A 21,798-nucleotide genomic window follows, 5' to 3' on the forward strand; every position below is an offset into this window, starting at 1 on the left:
AACATGTTAAAGACACACCCACGATCTCTGGCGCCAGGACGCTGTCAAGAGAACTTCTAATTACGGCCTGGGCGCCTGATATTGCCTTTGCATGGAGGAATGGGGGATGCTTTCCCACAAAGCAAAGTTTTCTGGCTTTGGAAGAAAGCAATATAAAAGCAGTATTTTCTATCTGAGCGCAGCGAGCGAACATTATTAGTAATTGAAAAGCCATCAAATATGATTAAGTTCTATGCCACTTGCCTTGAAAAACGGGGTGGCTTTGCCGCTCTAGTGAAAGTCGAAAGTAGGCGCACGATCTCGTGCTACTACTTCACACTCTAGATGAAGATCTAAATAACCGCAGCGTAACTGTATTCAAATAAAAATTCAATGTATTATCAATATTTATCTTTACAATAGCATCGAAGATTCGCCATTAGTTGAAGTCACTGGCTGGCATCCATTGCACAGCAATAGGCTCATGTTTGCTTGCTTGGATCCTTTTGTCTCGTGACCACAGTTGAAAGGAGAGATCGGCTGGCCCGACTACCACCCTCACGTCAAAGGTTGTTCTCCAAAAAGCTGGCTTCATGCTATACCAGTGTCGATTTTTCAACTTCTTGTCCACGCTATCTGTCGAGATATCAAGATCGCAAATTCGTTGAGACCCCTTGCGGCTCAGATTGTGGGGTAGTTGGTCAGGTGGAAGGGCAGACATGACGATGCTTACTCTCCAGGGGGTACTTTCTCGACCGGGATCCATTTTGAGTTGGAATTGCTTGGAAAAGCCAGTACTTGGAATTGGACGTCCCTGAGTTGATGAGATAAAGTATTAGCTGTTTTTAAAGCCTGGATCATGGGAAGATCAATAAGCGGACTGCCTCGGTACTGACCTGAATAACAAGCCAGTCAATTTGGTCAATTGCATAGGTCGTCTTATCTCTTGGGTCATGGCGCACTGGCTCCCCAATATGCTTCTCCGGGTGGTAGATTTTGTCACAAATAATGCCATAGCTTACGGGAGAGCACCGAGATCCAAAGGTGACCACGCCACTCTTGATCTTTTGTATTCGATCCAGGACTAAGCCGTGAACCACGACAAGCTGCCTATGTTGCGTTAACATGATCTGACCTAAAACTGAGCTTGAATATTGAGAGTTGAATCTTCGGACTTATGGCTCATCAGCAACAAGAATATGCATACCTTCCGCATTTGGATGGCTCTTGGGTCCCACCACAGTCAAACTCTCAACAAGGCGCTGCCTGACGTAGGGGGAACTACCAAAACCACCAGAAAGTACCATATAACGCTATAATCTTGTCAGAAATAAAAGACAGGTCGAATCATTGAAGGGAATTCGACGTACAATATTGTCATTGGGGTATTTATCGTGCATTTGTTGGATATGACCATCAACAAGATTGATAATTTCATCAACCTTCAGATCAAATGATTTCTTAAGGTCGTCCCTTTGTACAATTCAGTCAAAACTCCACATCAAAGACAACAGAGACTTACCCACCATGCAATTTGCATTTGCCCGTTATATACGTCGGCTTCGGGAAAATCGGCATCGGACTCCAGGGAGGGTACATCTAGCTTCAGCCATGGAGTCAAGGTTGCTTCAGTGCCAAAAGCGCATTTAAGTCTTTGAAAGCGCCCTGAAGTCATTTTCCAAGCAGCCTCACTGGGTGCAAGCTGCAAGTGTTGACGTATCTGTTCCAGCTTTTCACACATAAGTTGATGCATAAACCTATCGATGAAGACAGAGCCAATGGGAAGACCTGACATGCCATCAGTACTTGGTAAGTCTGTTCACAAAAGCCTTCAGCAGTAAGTAAGTACCTTCAACGTGACCAAGTTGCTCGAGTCTAGTTGGCTCTCCGCGCGAGGAGGTCAACTTTAGCACATTAACATCCTGTTGCGTGAATTAGATGATGTTCTCAGATCCATATTAGCGCAAGAACTCCTTACGGTGGTTCCCCCGCCAGCATCGCAGACAAGCAGAGTATCTTCTTCCTATGTTATTCATTTTTATGAGCTGGGGAACACTCGAAAACTCTAGGACCAAATTTAGCGCTCCTGACCTGGTAATGTTCATTTCCAGCATAGACGGCAGCTGCCTCTGCTTCGGTCAAGCCAATTGAGACACGATGCATTGGAGTCTTGGTGCAAATTACTTGTTCGAGAATCTTTCGAGTTTCCTCCACCATTCGTACATCTTTCCACGTTGTTGGCACACTAAAGAGAAATTCGACATGACGCGAGACAAACTGAGGAATCGTGGAGGCGAAGTGAGATATCACATGCCGATAGACACACTGGATGTAGTCTCGGAACCAGCGTTGCGCTTCGAGACGAGTCGGGCATCCCGGGTAGTCATCATGGTACTGAGGCGCAAGATGTAGCTTGAAGAATTCCTTCACGTTGGAGCCCTTATCTTCTGGGTCACATAAGAAGCCCCAGTTTTTCACATTCCCCGATTCTTCGTCGTACTCTATGCAAGTCGGTACTTTATTTGAGAGCTCCCCTGGTAATTTTCCAGGCCAACGTTGAATTGTTTTCGGAGGAAGCCATTCTGGTGCAGAGGAATAGGCGACACCTATACATATGATCATAAAGAATTGTTAGCCTAGCTAAGGCAAATGGAATTTCCTCTAGCTGCTCCTAGCATTTGTTCAAAGCTAGCTTACCTGTATAGGTCATTCCAAAGTCGACACCTACAACAATGTCTGGAGACCATCCATCTTGACCATCACCTTCACCTCTTATGATCAAGACCTCCTTCTCGGACATGTTTTGGGGTAGAGCGCATTCAATTCTGGAGGTCAAGAATGGGGGATAAAGCTAAAGCGGCTGTTGTTATTTCAATGAACATTAGTACTGAACTTGATTTAATGCTGGAAATAAAGGGCAAGAATAATTAAGTGCTTTTTTTCCCATTCAGTCAACTACTCCGCCCCCTGGCAGGGTTGTTGGTCCCATCACGCCTCACAGCTGTAGTGGGCGTTCGACTAATTTACGGCCCTCGACTAGTGAGGTGCATGGCCCCGTTCTGTAACAATCCACTGCTCATGCCCTTTTAAGACCCCAGTCGTTAAAGGCCCCACTCACATAGGAGCATTTCTTAAAGGCAATACGATGCGACGCAAGAATTCCTTCAACCCTTCAGTATCATACTTTTAAGGATCAAAAATTTGATCACTAAGAATGTCTGGAGCAGGTACCCCAGCGAGTGGGGTTGCGGTTGAAACAAGTGCATCTATTATTTCTTCTCAGACTGCTTCCTCATCCGTTAGTTCCCTGACTACTACAACTTCTTCATCCAGTACCAGCAGTTTAGAGACTTCCTCTTCCACTGTGTATTCACAGTCTGCAACAACCAGCCTTAGCACTTCATCACTCCTCCACTCTTCTACGACTGTTTCTTCGACTTCGAGCACCCCCTCTGGCACCCTTCGTTCTACAAGTGACCATGCTTCACAAAGCAGCTCCTCTGGGAGTAGATACAGTACTGGAACTCTTGCAGGCTCTATTGTGGGCTCCTTCCTTGGTGGCTTCATCATAGCTTTCTTGGTCGCTTTTCTGCTCCTCCGCCGTCGTAAAAGAGTGTCTAACACTGACGAGACGAGAAAGCATTCCCCTTCGGAGACTCTTGGGTCCCTAGAAGATCCCTCGAGGAATCTTAGCAAAAATCAAAATTCCGCTGTCAGCTCAAGATATGAGGGAATCTCCTACGTGTCTCCAAATGTCGTGACATGGGGGTCTTTTGAGTTATCCCCTTATGTTCCCGACCCTGCGGACGACAACACCGTCTGTATGCGAATCCAGACTTTCTTTGATCAAGCAAGCTTGCATATCGACAACTATTACTCCCGGCCAGATTCCGCTCTCCGACCGAACCAGGAAGACAACGTCCGTATCGGCGACTATGAATCGCCCTTCTTGGGCACGCCGTTGGCTTCTTTGCTTTCCAACCCCCGGACTCAGAGAACTGTTCTCACTCATGTTCTCATACATTCTCTCCTACAAAGTATCCGTCCTGGGAACCAAGCCCGATCTCTCCTGCCAGCCTGTTACAGGCTTGATCAAGAAACTCGAGAAAACGAGTCTCGTATTTCCGGTACGTCAACCTTGCCCTCTTTTGAAAGTACTGTAACTGATTGGTATAGCTGATGATCGCGCGGCGTTTGCCTGGCGCATGTTGGCCTCGCATATCTATACTCGAGGCCAGACTTCTCAATCGACCGATCTGGCTGTAAACAATGAAGACATTACAAAGATCGCGGATGACTTTAATCGGACTTTTGCGCCATACGGTGACCCGCGTTTCCCTAAAACGGACCGCCTCGCTCACATTCATACCGTCTTTCGAGAAGCATCCAGGCTTGGTATCTGGCTATTTTCACAACCATGCTCATTTGAATTCCACTGGTCAATGGTCAGCAAAAACTCAAACCAGATCACATTGTTGCCATCCGTGGTCAAAGTTTATGATGAGCAGGGAAGACACTTGGCTGTTCCCCAGAGACTTTTGGATGAGACAAAGGCACAGATTTGAGCCTTTTTAAGTAGTATGTTCCTGTGATATAGCTTCATGTATTAAGGTATCGGTAATTATTGATTAATGAGAGAGAATGAAAGTCGAGACTTCTGGGAATACATGCAAAATTGACACAAAGGCTTGATTCTGGATGGCTCGAGACAAACGATTCATGAAGTGTTAGTCCCCTTGGATCGACGCCATGCCAGTAGATCGGACATCTCTCTATTCAGAGACACTGAGGATACAGTGTCCTGCTTGCCTTCCCTGGACTGATAGAAACCGTCGACAGAGCTCTGGAGGCTTAGAGAGCTAGCGATCGCACCCTTTGTCGACATTTCCGCTCCCAGCTCATGTATGGTAGTCGCCTCTGGGAGAGTCACTCGCTGTAGATGGGCCAAAACCGCCATCAAACTAGAATGGCATGCTAGGAGGCGATGCTTTTTATCCCGGGCTCGCTGGCCGTCCCGATACGCCCAGCGGATCTGCGTCCCCAGACTGAGTTTCCCATTACTGGTCGCTTTCTCGACACGCGCCGGCTCTAGAAAGATGGCAACATCACGAGTGGCTTCCTCAATATCTGAGATTGTGCCGTCAATCCAAGTCATCTCAGTCGGATCTAACACGGGCTTTTTGAGCTGACGAAGGCGCTGGGCCTCGTGGAGCTGAGTAGTGATGTGATTTTGTGTCTTTAGAAGCTCCTCTATCTCTTCATTGACAGATGTCAGATTGATTCCCTTTTTGGGAACCCGAAACCAGCTTGTGGATCCTGGCGTTGAGTTTTGATCGGATATGCTCGAAGGCTGGGTGTTTGCAAGTGAGATGGTTGATTCTGCTCTCTTATGGCGCAAATCAAGCAGGCGACGTCGACCATCGACTATCCCCATTATTCGGCTGTCAAGGACAGAATATTAGCTTAGAAGGGGAGTGATATGTCCTTGGAAAAGGAATTGGACGCACGAATGGGCAAAGGTGGGGTTTCAACCTCAGTAGCTGGTGTTCCAAGGTATTCAGGATTAAGGGTCACCGTGGAGGCCAGGGACCCCAGTCAGTTGCGGAATATTATACACATCCGATCTAGCCTTGCATTAGTTGATGCCTGGGAGGACGTATGTCTCTCCGCAATAAGCCCTCCACGAGACCGGGCCCGGGGAAGGTTCCCAGTAGTTTCGCCAACGGCGCATTTTTTATTACTCTGACTGGTCAATCTTACAGCATGATCAAAACCCCCATGGGAAAAAGATCGTCCTGTAGCTAGCGCCGCGCCGAACCGTTTTCGCCCCCATAGCGGAGGCGTTTTCAGCCCCGACAGATGTGACTTTGTACTTCCCTGCGAGGACAGCCATCGACAGATGAGTTCAGAAAGTCCATTAGTGGCCAAAGAATAGATATTGTGCAGTATAACAAATACGCAACGAAATCAAGAGGGACCCACCTCCTTCCCTTCGTCCTAAGAATCGCTCGTTTGCTAGTGTATTAAGGGACCCACTCCATAATCACAATATGCCTGGCCCCCAAATATAGAAGATGCTTCTCCTGCTACATTGAACTGTTGTAAATATCATAATTACTTTGGTCGGAATCCCTAAAAAGGTAGGCCTCGGGGTAATGACTTTCAAAAGTGAGTGCCATAATGCCACGACCCTCATGATGCATCGGGAGCAATACCTACACAGAGGCAATTCCCTAAACAGAGATTTCATTTGTCGTAGGGTAGTCCCAAGCTTCAGGATTGAGAAGTAAGTAAGTAACAATGGTATCATGTCTCTAGTATGAATAATAGGGAGTGAAGTGATTGATTGAACAAACCAATGCAATATCCTTCTGTGCGGATGGCGCGTTTAGGGGTCCCTTCTTGTGGAAGAAGGGCTTCGAAATGAGACTTGCCGAGTGGTAATTTACCACCATTTTGACAAGTATGATCGATGTATCCCCCCTTTATAAGAACACCTTGATAAGAGAGCAGGAGGCGGATTGATTGGTTATCTAGGGGGATATAGGAACCTAAGTCTATCGGACCTGGGGACCGTGAATGTAAGACAGTCATGTGTCCCACTGGATAACACGAACAAACCAAGCAAAATTCAGGGTACCGGGCTGGTATTGGTAAGCTAGGCTAAGAAAAGATTCCATGGTGAATTGGAATAAATTCAGAGAGGTTGGCGAGGAAGTCTATCTACACTATCTATCAATCACTATCATGTGAATAACGTGGGACCTTCCATCAATAGCTGGTGTAGGTCCTCCCTTGACAATTGATCCCATATATGCACCGCTAAGAATTTACCACCATTCATGATTTCTTTGGCCGATGAAACTGTCTTGGCGCTAGGCTCTGCCTTTTTATTCGTATCGAGACCTCGGACCCGGAATTGAAGCAGAGGTTGCATGCTGGTTTGAGAACCTGCACCTGATGACGTCATCATGTCAATAGAAGATTTGTGGACCATTTGGCACATTCTGTCGGGAAGAAGATCATTGGCCCTGAATGAAAGAAAATACAACAAAAAAAGAGAATGGAAAGAAAGATGATCCAAGAAATCAAAAAGACCCAGAGGCGTGTCGAATTCAACCACAATTAGAAAAACGTGGATCTGATGGGATTCTATTTTGAAGATGATATCCTGTTTGGAAAGAGGAACATCCTCGGCCTTGCGGAGGGTTGTAGATTGCCCATGCAATCTGATGATAGGTAGGGACTGCCCGCGAGGTCTCCGCAATTGGCTTCCGCAAGCGCAGAATTGGGGACTCCGTCTTTTACGATGATCATGCAATTTTCTCATACTGTAGCGTATATTTGGCAGGACCTCGGTGTGTATTGCTGCATGATTTTCGTTGTCGGGGTGATGGCTGATAGTTTCGTGGAGAAGGTCACCTAAAATAGAGACAATTATGTCCGAGAAGAAAAGATTGGAAAGCCGAGTCCTCGAACGGTGATATGGGGAATCTGAGGATTGTGTCAGATATCCAGCAAGGAGTCCAAGCCTTTGCCGTTGCATCAAATTAATGCAATAAAGAGACCAGAGAACAGAGGAGTGGGGTCCCATCAATATTTGGTAGACGAGAAGCCGATCACAGGGTTTAAGTGGCCCGCGATAACGTTTGGAGGAATTCCTGGAACTGACGTCTGGGTAGCCCGCTTTGCGGAATGCTTCAAAACATATAAAGAGCTTTGTCCAGAATTCCATGTACGAAATTTGCCTGGATGTATCGAAAGCTCCAGAAGGAAAATTCCACGTTGGGGCCGGGCGGGGCGATGCCCCCAGTACTTCCGTTTTGTATGATATCCCATGTTGACAGCAACGGTGGTAAAGCTCAAGCAAGTCAAAGCAAGTCTTGTCTGGGACTAGGACGTGATTCCAGTTGTGGTAGAACTCTAGGCTGGTCTCGCTGAGTTGAGCCCAAGAGCAACACCGAAATTCCTCCGCTACTTTATCATTTCCTTGAATGGTGGCTTCCAACAGAAGAGGGCTCATATCCAGGCGCCCGGGGATATAATTTTGGAGATATCCAAGAAGGTACCGAATCAAAACTGACGAGTTGAGTTGTGTAGCCTTTTTGAGAATGAGAGAGCACAGTTTCACCCGCAGTTCGGCAATATTTAGGTCAGGTTTATAATGATGAGTTAACTCCCCCGTGAAAAGCTGGTTCAGCAACAAGTCTGCATTTCGGAACTTTGCATGGTTAATTGCGGCGTTCACGGCGGCCAGCATATCATGGAGTTCCAAAACTGGTGCATTCTTCATAATGGCCCAAAAAAGCCCCTCCGGTGCATGTCGAACTGCATGGAGCATCTCGTCCTTGCTTGGTTGGTACCCTGCTGTCAAAAGAATATTTGCAAGGCCCCAATGACGGGATGTTATAGCAAGCCTAAGAGGCTCGCCCATGATGGAGCCACCCCGGATTTCCAGTCCACCACCCAAAAGTGCTTTCACGATGACTTCATTCCCTGTAATGGCGGCATGACAGAGCAGATAGTACCTTGGCCATAGACATGACTTGAAAGCGTCGAAGGGGACTGGAAGCGAAACTGGCTGATTTTTCTCACGCAATTCTAATGTCTTTAAGGCACAGGTACTCCATTGCAGACAGACCTTCCCGGAATTAAAGAGTCCCAATATTTCGGTGCATATCTCATTGAGAGAATCTGTTGACATGTATGAAGCGTGGAGGGACCATCGTGCGTAGGCATATAAGGCTAGAGGATACTGGGTAGCAATCTGATAAGATGCAAGCGGGAGTTGTGAGACACGAGCGATATATGCTAAACAACCTCTGGTAATATGTCGCTGGGCAAGACTGAAGTTGATATGATAGCTCGAAGCAAAGCCAGCTAAAGCTCGTGAACTGGACAGGTATTCCATAACCGAGAAATGAGCGAGGCTGACGGTATGATACCGGTTCCGCGAAAGCGTGGAAGGCTCGGGCGCTGGGTGTATTCTCGTCAGTCCCGGGAGGAGCTCCATAATGTCCAAGCCGATTAAGCGTTGGCCTTCCTCAAAGGGTTCTGCATCGTCGGGTCGTATAATGCAAGCCTCACTCAGTTCTTCGAGAAACAGTGGGCGACTTGCACACGCCAACCACTCGAGAGCTGCCATGGCTTCGTCCGCTAAGGAAGGGTCAATGGAAGAAAGAATCCTCGCATAAGTGGAGTCCAAATCTTTTGGCAAAGATGAGAGGACCATTTTTATGTCTTTGCTCCGTAATATCCTCTTCATTTTCAACTCTTGCATTTGGAGTGCAGCCCATCGGAACCTGTAGGAGTGTCAATATCATAACGTCAGTAGATTTCCTGCTAGTAAGTGACTCACATGCCGCTTGCACCATGCACCAATTTATTCTTGATTTCTATTTTAATGCTTTCAGGCTGGGACTGTAGTTTTGGGCTCGAAGAGATCTGGGCAGTGATATAGACATCCAGATCCTCTTCAACATTGGCGTGGGGGATGCTGAAAGATCGCCATCGGGAACTGCTCAGCAAAGCTGACTGGATATCTATTTCTTGCCGACTGCAGACAAGGAAATGAAGACGGGAATGTTCCAGGGCGGAGACCTCTCGAAGCAAGCGAAGAATTTTCGATCGTTCAGGGCCGTAAGGAACCTCGTCTAACCCATCCAAAATGACATATGAATGGTTTGGTTGGACTGCATTGTTCTTGTGGCTTTGGTCCACTCCTATTTCTAGAAGCACATTCAAGGCTTCCAAGAACGTAGCTATCAAGACCTGAGTCGATGGCGGATCTGGACTGTAGTGACGGCGCACAGATTCCACAAGGTCCAGTGTGGCATCATCCACACACGACTGTGCCAACAAAGATTTCAATAATGTTAAGATGTCTTGACGGTTGGGATCATTGAAGGCAAAGTAAAAGTAGATTACATTGTCGGGGCTTCCGTTTTGGTCAGGTCTTGCCCTTCGGAGTTCCTCAATTATCGAGGCACTGATAAAACATTATCAGCTTGCCGTAAATTTAATTCTTTCAAAAGGAAGACCTACCACAGCACTGTTTTTCCACACCCAACTAATAAACCTTAGTCATCTTGTCATGACAATGGGACGAAGATATTCTTACCGTCTCCTGAAATCCAAAGATGTTGACTCCCTTCCGATTTCCAATTTGTAAACAACGGTCCCTGAAGAAACCATTGTCCAGTGCCTGGTTCGCGTTGGTCCACGGCAGATAAGTGAGCAGTTGAAATATCGCAAGGACTGAGCCAGCTCATCGTAAGAGCTTTTTTTCTCTCTTTTGCATCTCCTATTTATACCGTCAGCGTTGCTGCCAATACTTTCAGTAAGAAGACTAACGTTCCGCTAGAGCCTCGCTCTTTCTCGACTCATCTTCAATGCTTTTCTTCAAAGCATTCAGTTCGATATGCGTCTGACGAAGATCCTCTAAACTCGTCGCCGAGGTGTTCCTAAAAGACTGTCAGGATATAGAGAAGCTACAAATCTCATCAATACTCACAACTCTAAAAGACTGATGGCCAGCTTTAAATCCTCGCGAAGATCGTCCAAAATCGTCTTGACCCTCTGTATCTCCTTTTCACAGTGGAAATAAAGAATCCTCCTATTCATGATCTTGAATTTTGTCTCCGAACCTTGTCTCAAGCCCTTCTTTTCGACTCTTTGAAGTATTTCTTGGAGCTTCTTTAAGTTGTCTTCACAACCCTTCATCGTAATTCGAATAACGGAGACTATGTCTTCTTGGAGGCTGGGCTTTCGTAGCGTGATGTCTAAGCGCGTAAAAATGTTGGCTAACCACAGCAAAGAGCGTTGAAGCTCGATAAGGTCATCGTCACTGTTTTTCCAGAGCTCATAGTAGCGTAAAAACCCTTTGGTTAACTGCAAAGCAAGGCTAACAATCGCCAAGGAAGTTCCGGGATCCACCATGACCGAAGCAAAAGTTGAGCCAGTAATACCAGGGAATTGTGTGGTCGACTGAGTATGATTCGATCCAGTGTCAGTTTTAGCAATCCCAGTGATTGATATATACTGCTACGGATCAGGAGCCTGAAAAGCGGAAGCATGGTGCCTAAGGAGGCTCAGGGAACTGCGCCACTCTAAGCAGCCTGGTGATATCTGATATATGATTGGTGCCACGTCGTGGGGCTATGGCAACGGTTTTGTACGGTCAACTGGGCACTAGGTACATTGCAATATACATATGCATTTTGATCAACTGGGCAGTGAGCTTGACCGGGTTGTATTTCGTCTAACATCAGCTTCGCAGTTGCTGTCTCTACGGGGAAGGCGCATATCCATCCGATCGGGTAGTCATCACGGGATAGAGGGGCCCTGGCTTCCATAATGGGCTATGTGGCAGTTAGATACTTAACATGAAATGCGTGATTTCAATATTCGGAGAGATTACTTGGTTTGAGGGCAGGGTTGTCAGAATAAGCGCTCTAGAGTTTAGATAAAAGTGGGCAGGGTTAAGAATGGAGGCGGGGAGCCGCGAGGCAGATTTTCCGAAAATAATGCACAGAAAGGAGCTTCATAGTGTATATTAATCGAGGCGATTCCAAAGGTAGCTGTACTGTCGCAGACGTATCTTGGAGACTCTTGATCAAACAGGTGGTATATATACAAAATAAGGCTGATGTGGTTGGGATTAAGCAACACTGGTAGTTTTCTACCTGGCAGAAAAGTCTTGGGATTAAGGAAATAATTTAACTTTTGCGCTGCCCTAGGCTCTGAATTTGGACTGGTAACGCATTACAGTGGCCACCAAACAATTGTTCAGTGGAGATCTCGTCGCTATTGAAAGATGGCGACATATACCAGCTTGAAATGCCCCAAGGTCTAGCAATCGGCATTTTTTGATTTCTCATTAACCCTCTCCCGATCCTAGCACCTCGTTAGCATCCCGACTAATGCTTTACTCCAATAGTACCTACTACCATGTTACCCACCTATCCTACACGATAAATATCATCGATTCGAAATCTCAACTGGTTGCTCTATCTCAGGAGGCCGGGGTACTCTGACATTGGTAGATAAACCATCCAGATAGGCAGAATTTGCTGGCTCGGAGTCACTTTCAGCCCTTGCGGAGTGTAGTGAAGAGGCTCGCCTCGACAGGTGGCGCATCCACTATACCGGCACTTAGCTAAGTATTAATTATTGTGGCAGAAGAGAGAATAAACACCTGTACTGCTGGCCTCTTGTTTTACATGGTGGAAATTCTGCTATTAAGCTTTACTGAACCTGCCTCTCTAACTAACCCGGTTAAAATAGTTGAGTCTAATGACCAGCTTTGGCGACTAGCCACAAAAATAAAATTATTATCTACAGTCAAAAAAAGGGTGGGTACACAAGTGAAAATGATACATATGCATGAGTGCCTATGCAGTCAGTAGCCGCCAAGTAGGAGCGGTCTAGTGGGGTTAAGGCCCCCAGCGCGACAAGCTTTCGGGGGGCTGATCAGGCCTCGTCGTCTTCGGTTCACTCATGAACGCCACCTTAATTGCTCATTTATCATCTCTAGCACATTTGACTATTCTATTTGGTACACTGTCCCCGAGTACACCTGAAAAATCAACTCAGCACAACTTTAAAATGCCGCCGAAGCCTTGTAGGCAAACCGCGCAGCGGCCCGTGGACTTCCTCTGGGTGGATTACGAAGATGAATCATCCCAGGCTAGGGATTCCACTCTTTATCGGACAAAACACGCCTTCATACGATCCCGTAGTCATCGGCTTCGAAAAGAAACAAAGCTTGAGAAGTTGAAATCTTCCATTACGCCGTTTCCGAAGAGGCATTACCCTGTCATCCGAGATTCTGTTTTATCCCACCCCCCTAGTGGAAGGAAAGACGAGTCGCCAACCAGCGATGAATTCAATCTCTATGGGCCTGTGATTGTTCAATCTCCTAAAGCCGGCATGGTAGAGGCGTATCCCTCGCTATGCCTTGATATGAATGAGGATATGGATCTCTACTTTGACTATTGTAAGTATACTCAACATCCTAGTTCAACCGTCCCTGTCGGTCGAATACAGCAGAGTTCCCAGCGGATAGACGCTTATTACCTCCACAGACAAGATCTATGTCTCCAAAGTGTCTTTCCCATTCAGTGCAACAGATATGACCATTTGGTTCTTTCGACAAGCTCTCAGCCAGCCAGCCCTGGCAGAAGTCATCATGTTCCTGAGTGCTGCTAGTCGTACCACAAATTTGTACATACGGGGTGCACCAATGCGAGACGTGAACCGGTGTGCCAAAGATATGCTTCAACTACGTTCTCGGGCAATAAAGTCATTGCAGGAGATCTTGACCCGTCCCTCTGAAATTCGTTCAGAATTTACGATCCTCTTAGTCACTAATCTATTTTGTATAGAGGTCAGTTATTTGATCCCTTCGTATATGTTCGCGGTGACAAATTCTAATCAGTAACAACGTCTAGGCGGCCCAAGGCAATTTGAAAGCAGTCGAAGCACACGTCGCTGGGTTAAAAGCAATCATCAGCGAACTAGGAGGGATAGATGCTTTGGGAGATCTGACTATTTCCACCATATACTGGTAAGCCACGCCCAGATTGATTCAAGGAATTCACCAACATACTTATCACCAATAGCTGTGAGCTATTCTACGGAATCCTCAAAAGCTCACCTCCAATCTTCGACCTCTCCAGAAAGTGGATGCTTAGAACACAAGCCGATTCTGCCCTTTTCAAAAGTCACAACACCTCCTCCACTGTCGGGGCACGGTTCTTTAGCTCGGACTTGTCCCAGAATATCTGTCCCGAGCTACACTCTATTCTTCGATCATTCCAACGACTTATCTCACATTATGAGAGTATTGAAGGTACAGATACGCGGTCTCTGCCATTAGAAAATGACTATCTACTTCTTTTGGTCCGCCAGTTATACTCTCTACCTTACGATTGCACTTTAACTCCCGTTCAAGACACAATCAGGACCTCAATCCTGCTCTATTCTGTGGTACGAATTTGGAAATTCGAAGGGAAACCCTGCATAGGATATCTCAACCGGAAACTTCGACAAAGTCTTGAAAAAAGCCGCTCCGAACTGGAGACAACCGCACCGGACTTGATATTTTGGTCTCTCTTCTTGGGGGCTCTTGCTAGTCCAGGCCTTGAATCTCATAAATGGTGTCTTACAGGGTTGAGAGCATCCGCGAAGCAGCTTTCCCTAAAAGATTGGGATAGTGCAGTCCTGGTTTTGCAGGAATTCTTCTTCGTGTGTCGCAAGAGTAATGAGCCTGCCAAACGTCTCTGGCACTCCATAAGCCCTGCGATAAAACCCATTCAAGCTCGTAATAGTCGACTGAAGGAAGCGTTCCCAGGAACATAACATCGATATGGGTCGCCTAATAAACTTCTTTTTTTCAAGTAGTATTCAGGGCTCAAATTCTTATAAACGCTGAAGCTCATAGGAAAGGCAAAAGAAGTTACTATAGCAACGTGAGAGTACGTCATATCCTGGCCTTAGCTGGTTCCCTTGCTTCAGGCCCCCAATCGGCCTGCTCTGAGAATCAGGCGACCGATTATAGCTACTACTTAAGTGGAAGACCCTGCTTCTTCCTAGCCTCACGCTAGTTTCACCTTTTTCCAAGCCACAATGTACGCCCTCCAACGATTACTATACGGATTCCCCGAACCGGCTCCGCACAAACGCAGCAAGCCCGTCGAGGTACTTTGCCTGGGCTTACCACGTACCGGAACCGAGTCATTAAGCGTGGGCTTGCGAAGTCTGGGTCTGCAAACATATCATGGCTGGGATTTAGTCTTCGAGCCAGATGGCAGCAAGTTGCAACTCTGTAATGAGCTACTGCGGCGGAAATACAACGGTGCTCGCGATGGCGACGTGCAGATTACCAGCGCGGAGTTCGATATTCTCATAGGTGATAGCCAAGCTGTGGTTGACTCCTTATGCCTCTTCTTTGCCCCCGAGCTGCTAGCCGCCTACCCAGATGCTAAAGTGGTTCTCAATTTGCGTCCCGATATGAATGCCTGGTACCGCAGTATCGACAAAACCATCGTCCAAGGGGTCGATCAATCATGGATCATGTGGGGAATGCAATGGTTCTCCTCGGAGTTTCATTGGCTATACAGTCTTTACTTAAGATATGGATATCCATGCGTGTTCCACGGCGTCACCACCACAGATAGTATCCAGCAAAATGCCAAGTGGGTCTATCGTGACCACTGCAACATGGTTCGGGGTATGGTGCCTAAGGATAATTTGCTTGAGTGGTCCGTCGAGGATGGCTGGGAGCCGCTTTGCAAGGTATGATTCGGGAAGAATCTAGGGTTTTCTCAAAACTGTGGCTGATGACAGAGATAGTTCCTCGACAAGCCTGTTCCTGACGAGCCCTTTCCCCACACCAATACTCCGGGAAGTTACGCCGAGCGCGCAGATGAACTCGTTAAAGGGCGCATCATTCAATGTCTGCGCAACTTGACTCTCACGGCCGTGGCTCTAGGCGGGATTACCACCGCCGTTGTAATGTGGTGGCAGGGACGGATCCCAGAGGCTACAGGGCTAAGCGATCTCCTCGGGCGATTCACAAAAATCACCTAGAATCAATTTTCGGAACGGAATTTCATAAGAGAGTAAAAAGGATGTCAATTCGACGACGCTAAGCCTAGTGGGAAACGAACCTCCCTAAAGAGTATAAATTGGTTATATGTGTAAAAGGGCTAGAATTGTGGGTTTCATAAGTTCGGCATCGTCCGCCGTCGCCGTACGCTCACGAGGAACAGAATACTTAGAAACACTTGAAATGTCTACCTATGCAGCCCCTATCTCGAAAGAACAATGCATCGCCTTTGCAAGCTCGAATATATGTATATAGTCGTATCCTCTCATTATGCGCGAAACCAAGAATGAATGTTAAAGCACAGGAGCCAACAACCAAAAAGATAAAAAGTGCCAGGTCGCGACAATTCGCTCAAGCAAAAAGAGAAAAAGAAACACCGGATCCAAATATACCAAGGGCCCCAAGAAGGTTCAAAAAGGTAAAGTAATGAAAATGAATCGACAAAAGAAAAATGAAAAACGGTCCCTAAATGCCCAATCCCACAGCCTGCTGTGTGTAGCGAGCCTTCACAAAGTCATAGCTGTCCGTGACGCCTTGCCAGATACCGGGCACGTAATTCCGAACCCAAGCGCAAATAACTAGAAGCAGAAGAGGAATCTAGAAGGAAAAGTTAGTAATGAAATCCTAGGCTTAGACATGTGGATATGTACGTTGACTTACCCAAATAAAATAGAGGTTCCGGTCGCTGCCTAGACCCTTCATGCGGCGGGCCTGGTGCTCTCGGAGATGCTTCTGTTGTTCTCGTGAGATGAGCTTGCTTCCAATGGTAATATCTTTAAGATCATCGTTGACTGCATGGGTGCTGGGCTCAATTGTAGCAGCCGCGGTTGATGTAGACGCAGACGGGAGGGTGGTTTGTGCTTCAAAGTGTTGGTCCATGGCAGCCTCCGTGGCAGCACGCAAGAGAGATGATTTCTTCAGCTCCGTCGCCTCTGCATCATCTTGCTGGTGCGGATATAACTCATCGTACGAAGGCGGCTGGTTCTGGGTTTGAGCGGCAGTGTTGTTCCCCTTCAGCAAATCCCACCATCCGTCTCGAGCCGTGGGTCGATGAGGTACGAGGTTTGTGATGCGACGCATCATGTGATTGGCCTGGTAGTCCGGCATAGCGGGCATAGCAGGCATAGTAGGCATAGCGGGCATAGGAGGCAACGCAGGAATGTTGGGGAAGGCATTGGCCACGCTCTGCTGGAACTGATTGATCTGCCCCGCAAGGTGGTTACGCCAGGCAACGATTGCTGCCGTGGTGAACCCGCGCGCATCGGGTGCAGCAGGCTGCTCACCACCGTCCACAACGGGGGGAATAGCATCTTGGTGCATACTTGACCGCCGGGAAGCACTGAAGAACAGGGGAGCTTCGGAATCATCGCTGTCAATCTCTTCACTGTCATCAAGCTCTTCCGAATCATCGACAGTATGACCCAGTGAGCCCGATGCCGACGACGCCTCCCAAAGTGAATTGAGAGAAGCAGAGCTGCTGCGTCTCCGACGCGATGTGAGGGATCCAACGCTACGCGAGCGGTAGTGGCGAGAGGGGAGAAGAGCAGCCTGGTGGGCAGGGAGGGTTGTCGCCAAGTCTGCAGGAGTGAAGCCACGCACGCTACGAGCATTGGCATTGGCACCTGCCAGGCGAAGTCGGTTAACGATGTGGGCATGACCGTGAAGCGCAGCCAAGTGCATGGGCGCATTGCCAGTGTTATCCTGTACATCGGGGTTTGCACCACGTGCCAATAGGCCCGCGACAAATCGAGTCAGACCCAACGAAGCTGCGAAATGAAGAAGAGACTGGCCCGTGGCGCTACGAGAGTTGTAGCGCGGCGGCCGAGGGTTGTCGTCGAGGTCAATGTACTCGAGGTAGGTCAGCATCTTGGAGTCAAGATCGCTAAGCTTGCCTTGAGACTCGTGCCCGGGCACCTGGCGTTGGTGACCGCCAGAGGAACCACCACCTTGCATGTCCTTCTGCATATTGAAGATAGCGTTCGGGTCGCTTCCCATAATCTGTTGGGCCGTTTGGAATGCATCCGCTTGGCTACCCAACTTCTGTCCAAGAATGTTGAGAGCCAGGCGATACATCTGGAGCTCACGATCATCAACATATCGGAAGAAAAGTTGCTGTTTGGGCATGAGCGGTTGAGGCTGCTGCACTTGTCCAAAAGTAGGATGCTCGTGCTTGAAGACCACCGACACCAATCCTGGCTGGAGAGCGGGAGGGGTGAGGCAGTTGAGGCACTTGTCACCCCAGAAGGTAGTAGTAGTTGCCAATGTATCGCCAAAGACCACCTCCATGCCGGGATAGAAGCCACTTCCCAACAGGGTGACTTCTGTACCTCCAGTGATTGAACCCTCGGCAGGGACCAATTTGTGAATGACGGAGGGCAACCGGTTTGGAGTGGTTGCGAGAGAAGGCCATATCTGATTCGCAGACGTAGCACCGAGCGCGAGCGCAAGATTCTGGTCCTGGAAAGCATTACGGCCAGATGCGCCGGGAGTTCCAGGACGGCTAGGGTGAGCAGAGTTTGGCGCAGAAACCAAGTTTTGCTGAGCCAGGCTATCCAGGCTCTGTCGTTGAGCAGGCGTCGGGTTGAAGAAGGGATTGTTGTCATTGCTCTGGTTCGGGGTGGGGGGTCCATTGCCGTATTGCCCAGACATTGACGACGGGGCCACGAATGGCCGTTCAGTTGGTGAGGCGAAGCCACGAGCTGCCGCAAGCTGTGCAGCATTACTCATAGCCGAGCTAGATGACTGAGGTGTCTCCATTCGAGTCATGGTCAACTCTGAAGGAAGTCGGCCGGAGCTGCTATGCTTCCGTCGCTTAGTCTGCGGGCCCTGGAAGTCGGTAGGCGACGCCTGTCGAGACAGGTTTCGAGGCGTTTGAGAATTCGAGGGCACGCCACTGGGGACTGCTTGAGCCGGAGCAAAAGAGCTGGGAGTGAGCTGATACTGAGAATTGAACCTTTGCTGGAGGCCCTGGAGGTCTGTGGGAGACTGTGGGGATGCGAATGCACCATTTGTAGTTTTGCCATTGTCGCCCGATGAAAAGACCCCGACACCCGGCAACTGACTTCCATCCGGCAGAGAGGGCGAAGGGCCAGCTGCTGGGGGAGCAGAAGGTGCTTGTGTCTTGTGGTCATCCGTAATCATAATGGAGTTGGTGATCGCCTGCGCCACAACGTTGTCCAAATGATCTTTAACAGTGAAGATGACCTGGAATCCGAGCTTCTCGTTCTGGTGTCGACAGTAGCAAGCAATTCGCATGGGCAGTTCAACCTGCATGGATCCCGGAGGGTCCGGAGGCATTTCACCGTAACCGACACCAGCGGTCTTGGGTGGCTCAGTCCACTCTTTGATTTCGCTGGTGTTGAATACAATGACACGCTTCTCCTCATCCTTTTGGAAGAGCTCATCCTCTTCAGGCTTTCGTTGCTTCTTCCGAGAAGCACGCTTCCGCTCTCGTTGGATACAGCCCGTGCAGATCTTGACATCTCCACCATCCAATGGACGTTCTTCCTCCGTTCCGTTTGCGCCTGCGGGATTTCTTTCGCCACGGGTGCGTGCAAATGCCCGTTTCAGCTTGTCTCGATCCTGCATTGCACTCGTACACACCAAACTCGTGTATAATTGGAGGGTGTCGGGGGTAGATTCAGTGGAGGGAGGGGCGAGGAATTTGAGTTTGGAGATGGTGTGTGAGGGGAGGCGCAACTTCTTTACGCCGGCCGGCAGCGGAGAAAGTGTCAAGCGAATTGGGATTTGGGTTTCGACACGCGATTTAAGGGAGGTGGGGTGAACGGTCAACACAGGCTGTGCGGAGTTGGCGGCTTCCATCTGCGGTTGAGCCGGTGAAGATGCGAAGTTGGCCGGGAATGGAAAAGCGCTGGGCGAGCCAAAGTTCATGTTTGGTGACATGGAAGCATTCATCGGAGACTGTCCATTCATATTGATGCCTCCAAAGCTTTCCTCCAACAATGATGACGGAGATTGACCAGACCACTGGGGTGCAGACAATCTGTCAGTGCCATTGGTGAATTGACCTCCAAAGGGAGACTGTTCCTTGTATCCAAATGGGTAGAATTGGCTTGCACCCTGGGAAACCTATTTGGATATCATGTTAGAATTCGATCTGTATGCTTAACCCGTGCCATTCATAGGGAAGATGACTCACCGAAGATGCGGTCTGTACATCATTAGATGGTGGAACAGCCGAAACATTGGACGGACTCCAAATCTGCTGTTTAGATTTCTTGTGCCCGTTAAGTTGAGGTGCGTTCTCCGTCTTCAATGGACTGGGACTGCTTGCCGCACTCTCAAAGTCAAACGCGGCATCCATGGCCTTGTTGCTAAACTCCAAGTCGGGGTGATCCATGGAAACACCGCCATCCATAGGATATGACGGATCTATCGTGAAGGGCGATTCCTCTTTAACGGACGAAAGATCGGGGCGCATCCAGTCTTCTGCCGCAAATCCTGTCGAAATGTGCGGGTTCTCACTATGGGCGGCGGAGTTGGTGGATGCGATGGAGGCGTGGCGCAAGTGGTTTCGCGGAGATTCAGATGACGAACTGCGACTCGAGTTTTCAGGCGACTCTGCAGGGGAATCGGCGGTCATAATCGGTTGTTGCCTCAGGGGGTGCTGGTCGCGGTAGCGCTTTGACGACTCTGGAGCCCCGTGAGGGCGAGAATGGGTGACATGGGAGAACAAATCGTCAAAGTCCCCTCCGGCAGACTCTGAGGGCATATCAAGTTTGGATGGGTCGAGAAAGTCCATGTTGGCGTTGCGGAAGGTGGACTCCATCTCGTCGTCCATGATGATGGGGTCCAGGGCAGGGAAGGCGGGTGAGGATGGTGTCTCTGCTGGTCCCATACTTTGTATACCCTTCTGGCTCGAATAGGCTCCAAGTATCACGACGGGGATATGGAAGCGACCGACCACTCTCGCACTGTGCTCGACTTGGGACGATGTTGGCTTGTCGCGTGTGTAGACGGTTGGGGGGGCGGGCGGCGGAGTTCGGAGGAACGTACGTCGGTGGGAGGAATTAGGGGTGGAAATGAGAGCCGATCAGACGGTTGGAGTCGATGAGATTCACGCGATGCACCAGGACCGGTCTCCCAAGACCATGGCTCCTGGAACAGGAGTATATCAGGCGTGTATATATACGAAGAGTGTCGTGGTCGTCGTTGCTGGGGTAAGAGGAAAGTGACTGCCTTGTGGAGTCGAGAAAGGAGAGCGGGAAAAGTGTGAGCGGCGATCCAGACCGGCAGAAAGAAACCCTCTCAACAGAACGTGGACTCGAAGTACTCTTAATTCCTCTTGGTCGGCCAAAGCTAGTAGTTTTGTGTTGCGGTCTTTTTTTCCGGTTGGAAAACAACTATACTATCGTAGTGTATAAGAAAATAAAATTTTGCTGCATCTACCCCTTTCCATCACAGACATATGGCCTTTTTCTTGTGTGCTGTTTTCTTTTTCCTCCTTCCTGTTCGAATCAACCATTTTCCCACCACGATCAGCCATCGACACCTGAGGCTGCCACTCCAGCGGTGACGGGCCAATACGCTCGTTACCAATTTGGTCTTACCAGATACCCGATATTTATAGCTTGGCAGGCAATTCACCGCCAAAAGATAGGCCAATGCCCGTATTCTATTACACCGGATACCCTATCCGCCCGGAGTGGCGCATTCCATAATCTCATCTCTGGACTTCTTTACAGGTCGACCACGTTCGATGAAGAACACCCTCTAAGCTGATATTATTATTTATTATGGTAGATTCGCGCCTATTTTAGACCACATACATGACAGTCCTACCTATCTCGGTTCTCCTAGCATATTGACACGTTCCTTGACCTTGGCATTAGTCCTCGTGGCTTCAAGTCAGCCACAAATCGTGGGTTCGTGATGCACTCAACTCCCCTAGGAATGATCAACAACGCAATGGCCGATGATTATAGTACTCTCTCTTCGAATCCTGCTCCCCCCACGCTATTTCTTTGGTAACGGCATTTGCGGATTACCTCTGGAGTACAACATCGACGACGGGGCCGCACTGATCCCTTAGGCACAGTAGGCACAGTCGGTTTTTGCCCCGACCTGCATGGATCTAAATTCCCAGCCGCTCGGTGATGACGAACACAAACCCAATTATCATGAAAATCATTGTCTCAGGGCACCTCTCGCATACGCTTTGTGTCACGCTATCGCGGGCTTGTGCCACT

General features: G+C 48.6%; 7 protein-coding genes across 7 annotated transcripts; 3 read left to right on the plus strand and 4 right to left on the minus strand.

Annotated features, from left to right (window-relative positions):
• Positions 1-418: 418 nt before the first annotated feature.
• Positions 419-2,779, minus strand: N7496_011383 (Hsp70 family protein; the record flags this gene model as incomplete). Its single annotated transcript, XM_056704296.1, has 9 exons — positions 419-793; positions 876-1,114; positions 1,187-1,292; positions 1,350-1,452; positions 1,506-1,767; positions 1,829-1,901; positions 1,958-2,002; positions 2,071-2,585; positions 2,677-2,779. The coding sequence occupies 9 exons, from the start codon at positions 2,777-2,779 to the stop codon at positions 419-421; spliced, it is 1,821 nt and encodes a 606-aa protein (XP_056550256.1).
• A 414-nt stretch (positions 2,780-3,193) lies between these two features.
• Positions 3,194-4,544, plus strand: N7496_011384 (uncharacterized protein; the record flags this gene model as incomplete). The annotated part of the gene is made up of 2 exons (XM_056704297.1): positions 3,194-4,106; positions 4,156-4,544. The coding sequence occupies 2 exons, from the start codon at positions 3,194-3,196 to the stop codon at positions 4,542-4,544; spliced, it is 1,302 nt and encodes a 433-aa protein (XP_056550257.1).
• A 152-nt stretch (positions 4,545-4,696) lies between these two features.
• On the minus strand, positions 4,697-5,413 carry N7496_011385 (uncharacterized protein; the record flags this gene model as incomplete). The annotated part of the gene is made up of 1 exon (XM_056704298.1): positions 4,697-5,413. The coding sequence occupies one exon, from the start codon at positions 5,411-5,413 to the stop codon at positions 4,697-4,699; it is 717 nt and encodes a 238-aa protein (XP_056550258.1).
• Positions 5,414-7,416: 2,003 nt separating this feature from the next.
• N7496_011386 (uncharacterized protein) lies at positions 7,417-10,917 on the minus strand (the record flags this gene model as incomplete). The annotated part of the gene is made up of 7 exons (XM_056704299.1): positions 7,417-7,473; positions 7,652-9,281; positions 9,338-9,967; positions 10,024-10,048; positions 10,100-10,282; positions 10,333-10,442; positions 10,493-10,917. The coding sequence occupies 7 exons, from the start codon at positions 10,915-10,917 to the stop codon at positions 7,417-7,419; spliced, it is 3,060 nt and encodes a 1,019-aa protein (XP_056550259.1).
• Positions 10,918-12,585: 1,668 nt separating this feature from the next.
• Positions 12,586-13,550, plus strand: N7496_011387 (uncharacterized protein; the record flags this gene model as incomplete). The annotated part of the gene is made up of 3 exons (XM_056704300.1): positions 12,586-12,976; positions 13,365-13,366; positions 13,431-13,550. Coding segments are annotated over 2 exons (393 nt in total). The 3' UTR covers positions 13,431-13,550.
• A 1,057-nt stretch (positions 13,551-14,607) lies between these two features.
• N7496_011388 (sulfotransferase family protein) lies at positions 14,608-15,570 on the plus strand (the record flags this gene model as incomplete). The annotated part of the gene is made up of 2 exons (XM_056704301.1): positions 14,608-15,276; positions 15,334-15,570. 2 exons carry the CDS (start codon positions 14,608-14,610, stop codon positions 15,568-15,570), a joined length of 906 nt encoding a protein of 301 aa, XP_056550261.1.
• A 484-nt stretch (positions 15,571-16,054) lies between these two features.
• N7496_011389 (putative membrane-tethered transcription factor (SPT23)) lies at positions 16,055-20,447 on the minus strand (the record flags this gene model as incomplete). Its single annotated transcript, XM_056704302.1, has 3 exons — positions 16,055-16,186; positions 16,250-19,678; positions 19,749-20,447. The coding sequence occupies 3 exons, from the start codon at positions 20,445-20,447 to the stop codon at positions 16,055-16,057; spliced, it is 4,260 nt and encodes a 1,419-aa protein (XP_056550262.1).
• Between the last annotated feature and the right edge of the window lie 1,351 nt (positions 20,448-21,798).

Source organism: Penicillium cataractarum (genome assembly GCF_028827025.1).
Source record: "Penicillium cataractarum strain IBT 29864 chromosome Unknown utg000009l, whole genome shotgun sequence".
Taxonomy (NCBI): Eukaryota; Fungi; Ascomycota; class Eurotiomycetes; order Eurotiales; family Aspergillaceae; genus Penicillium; species Penicillium cataractarum.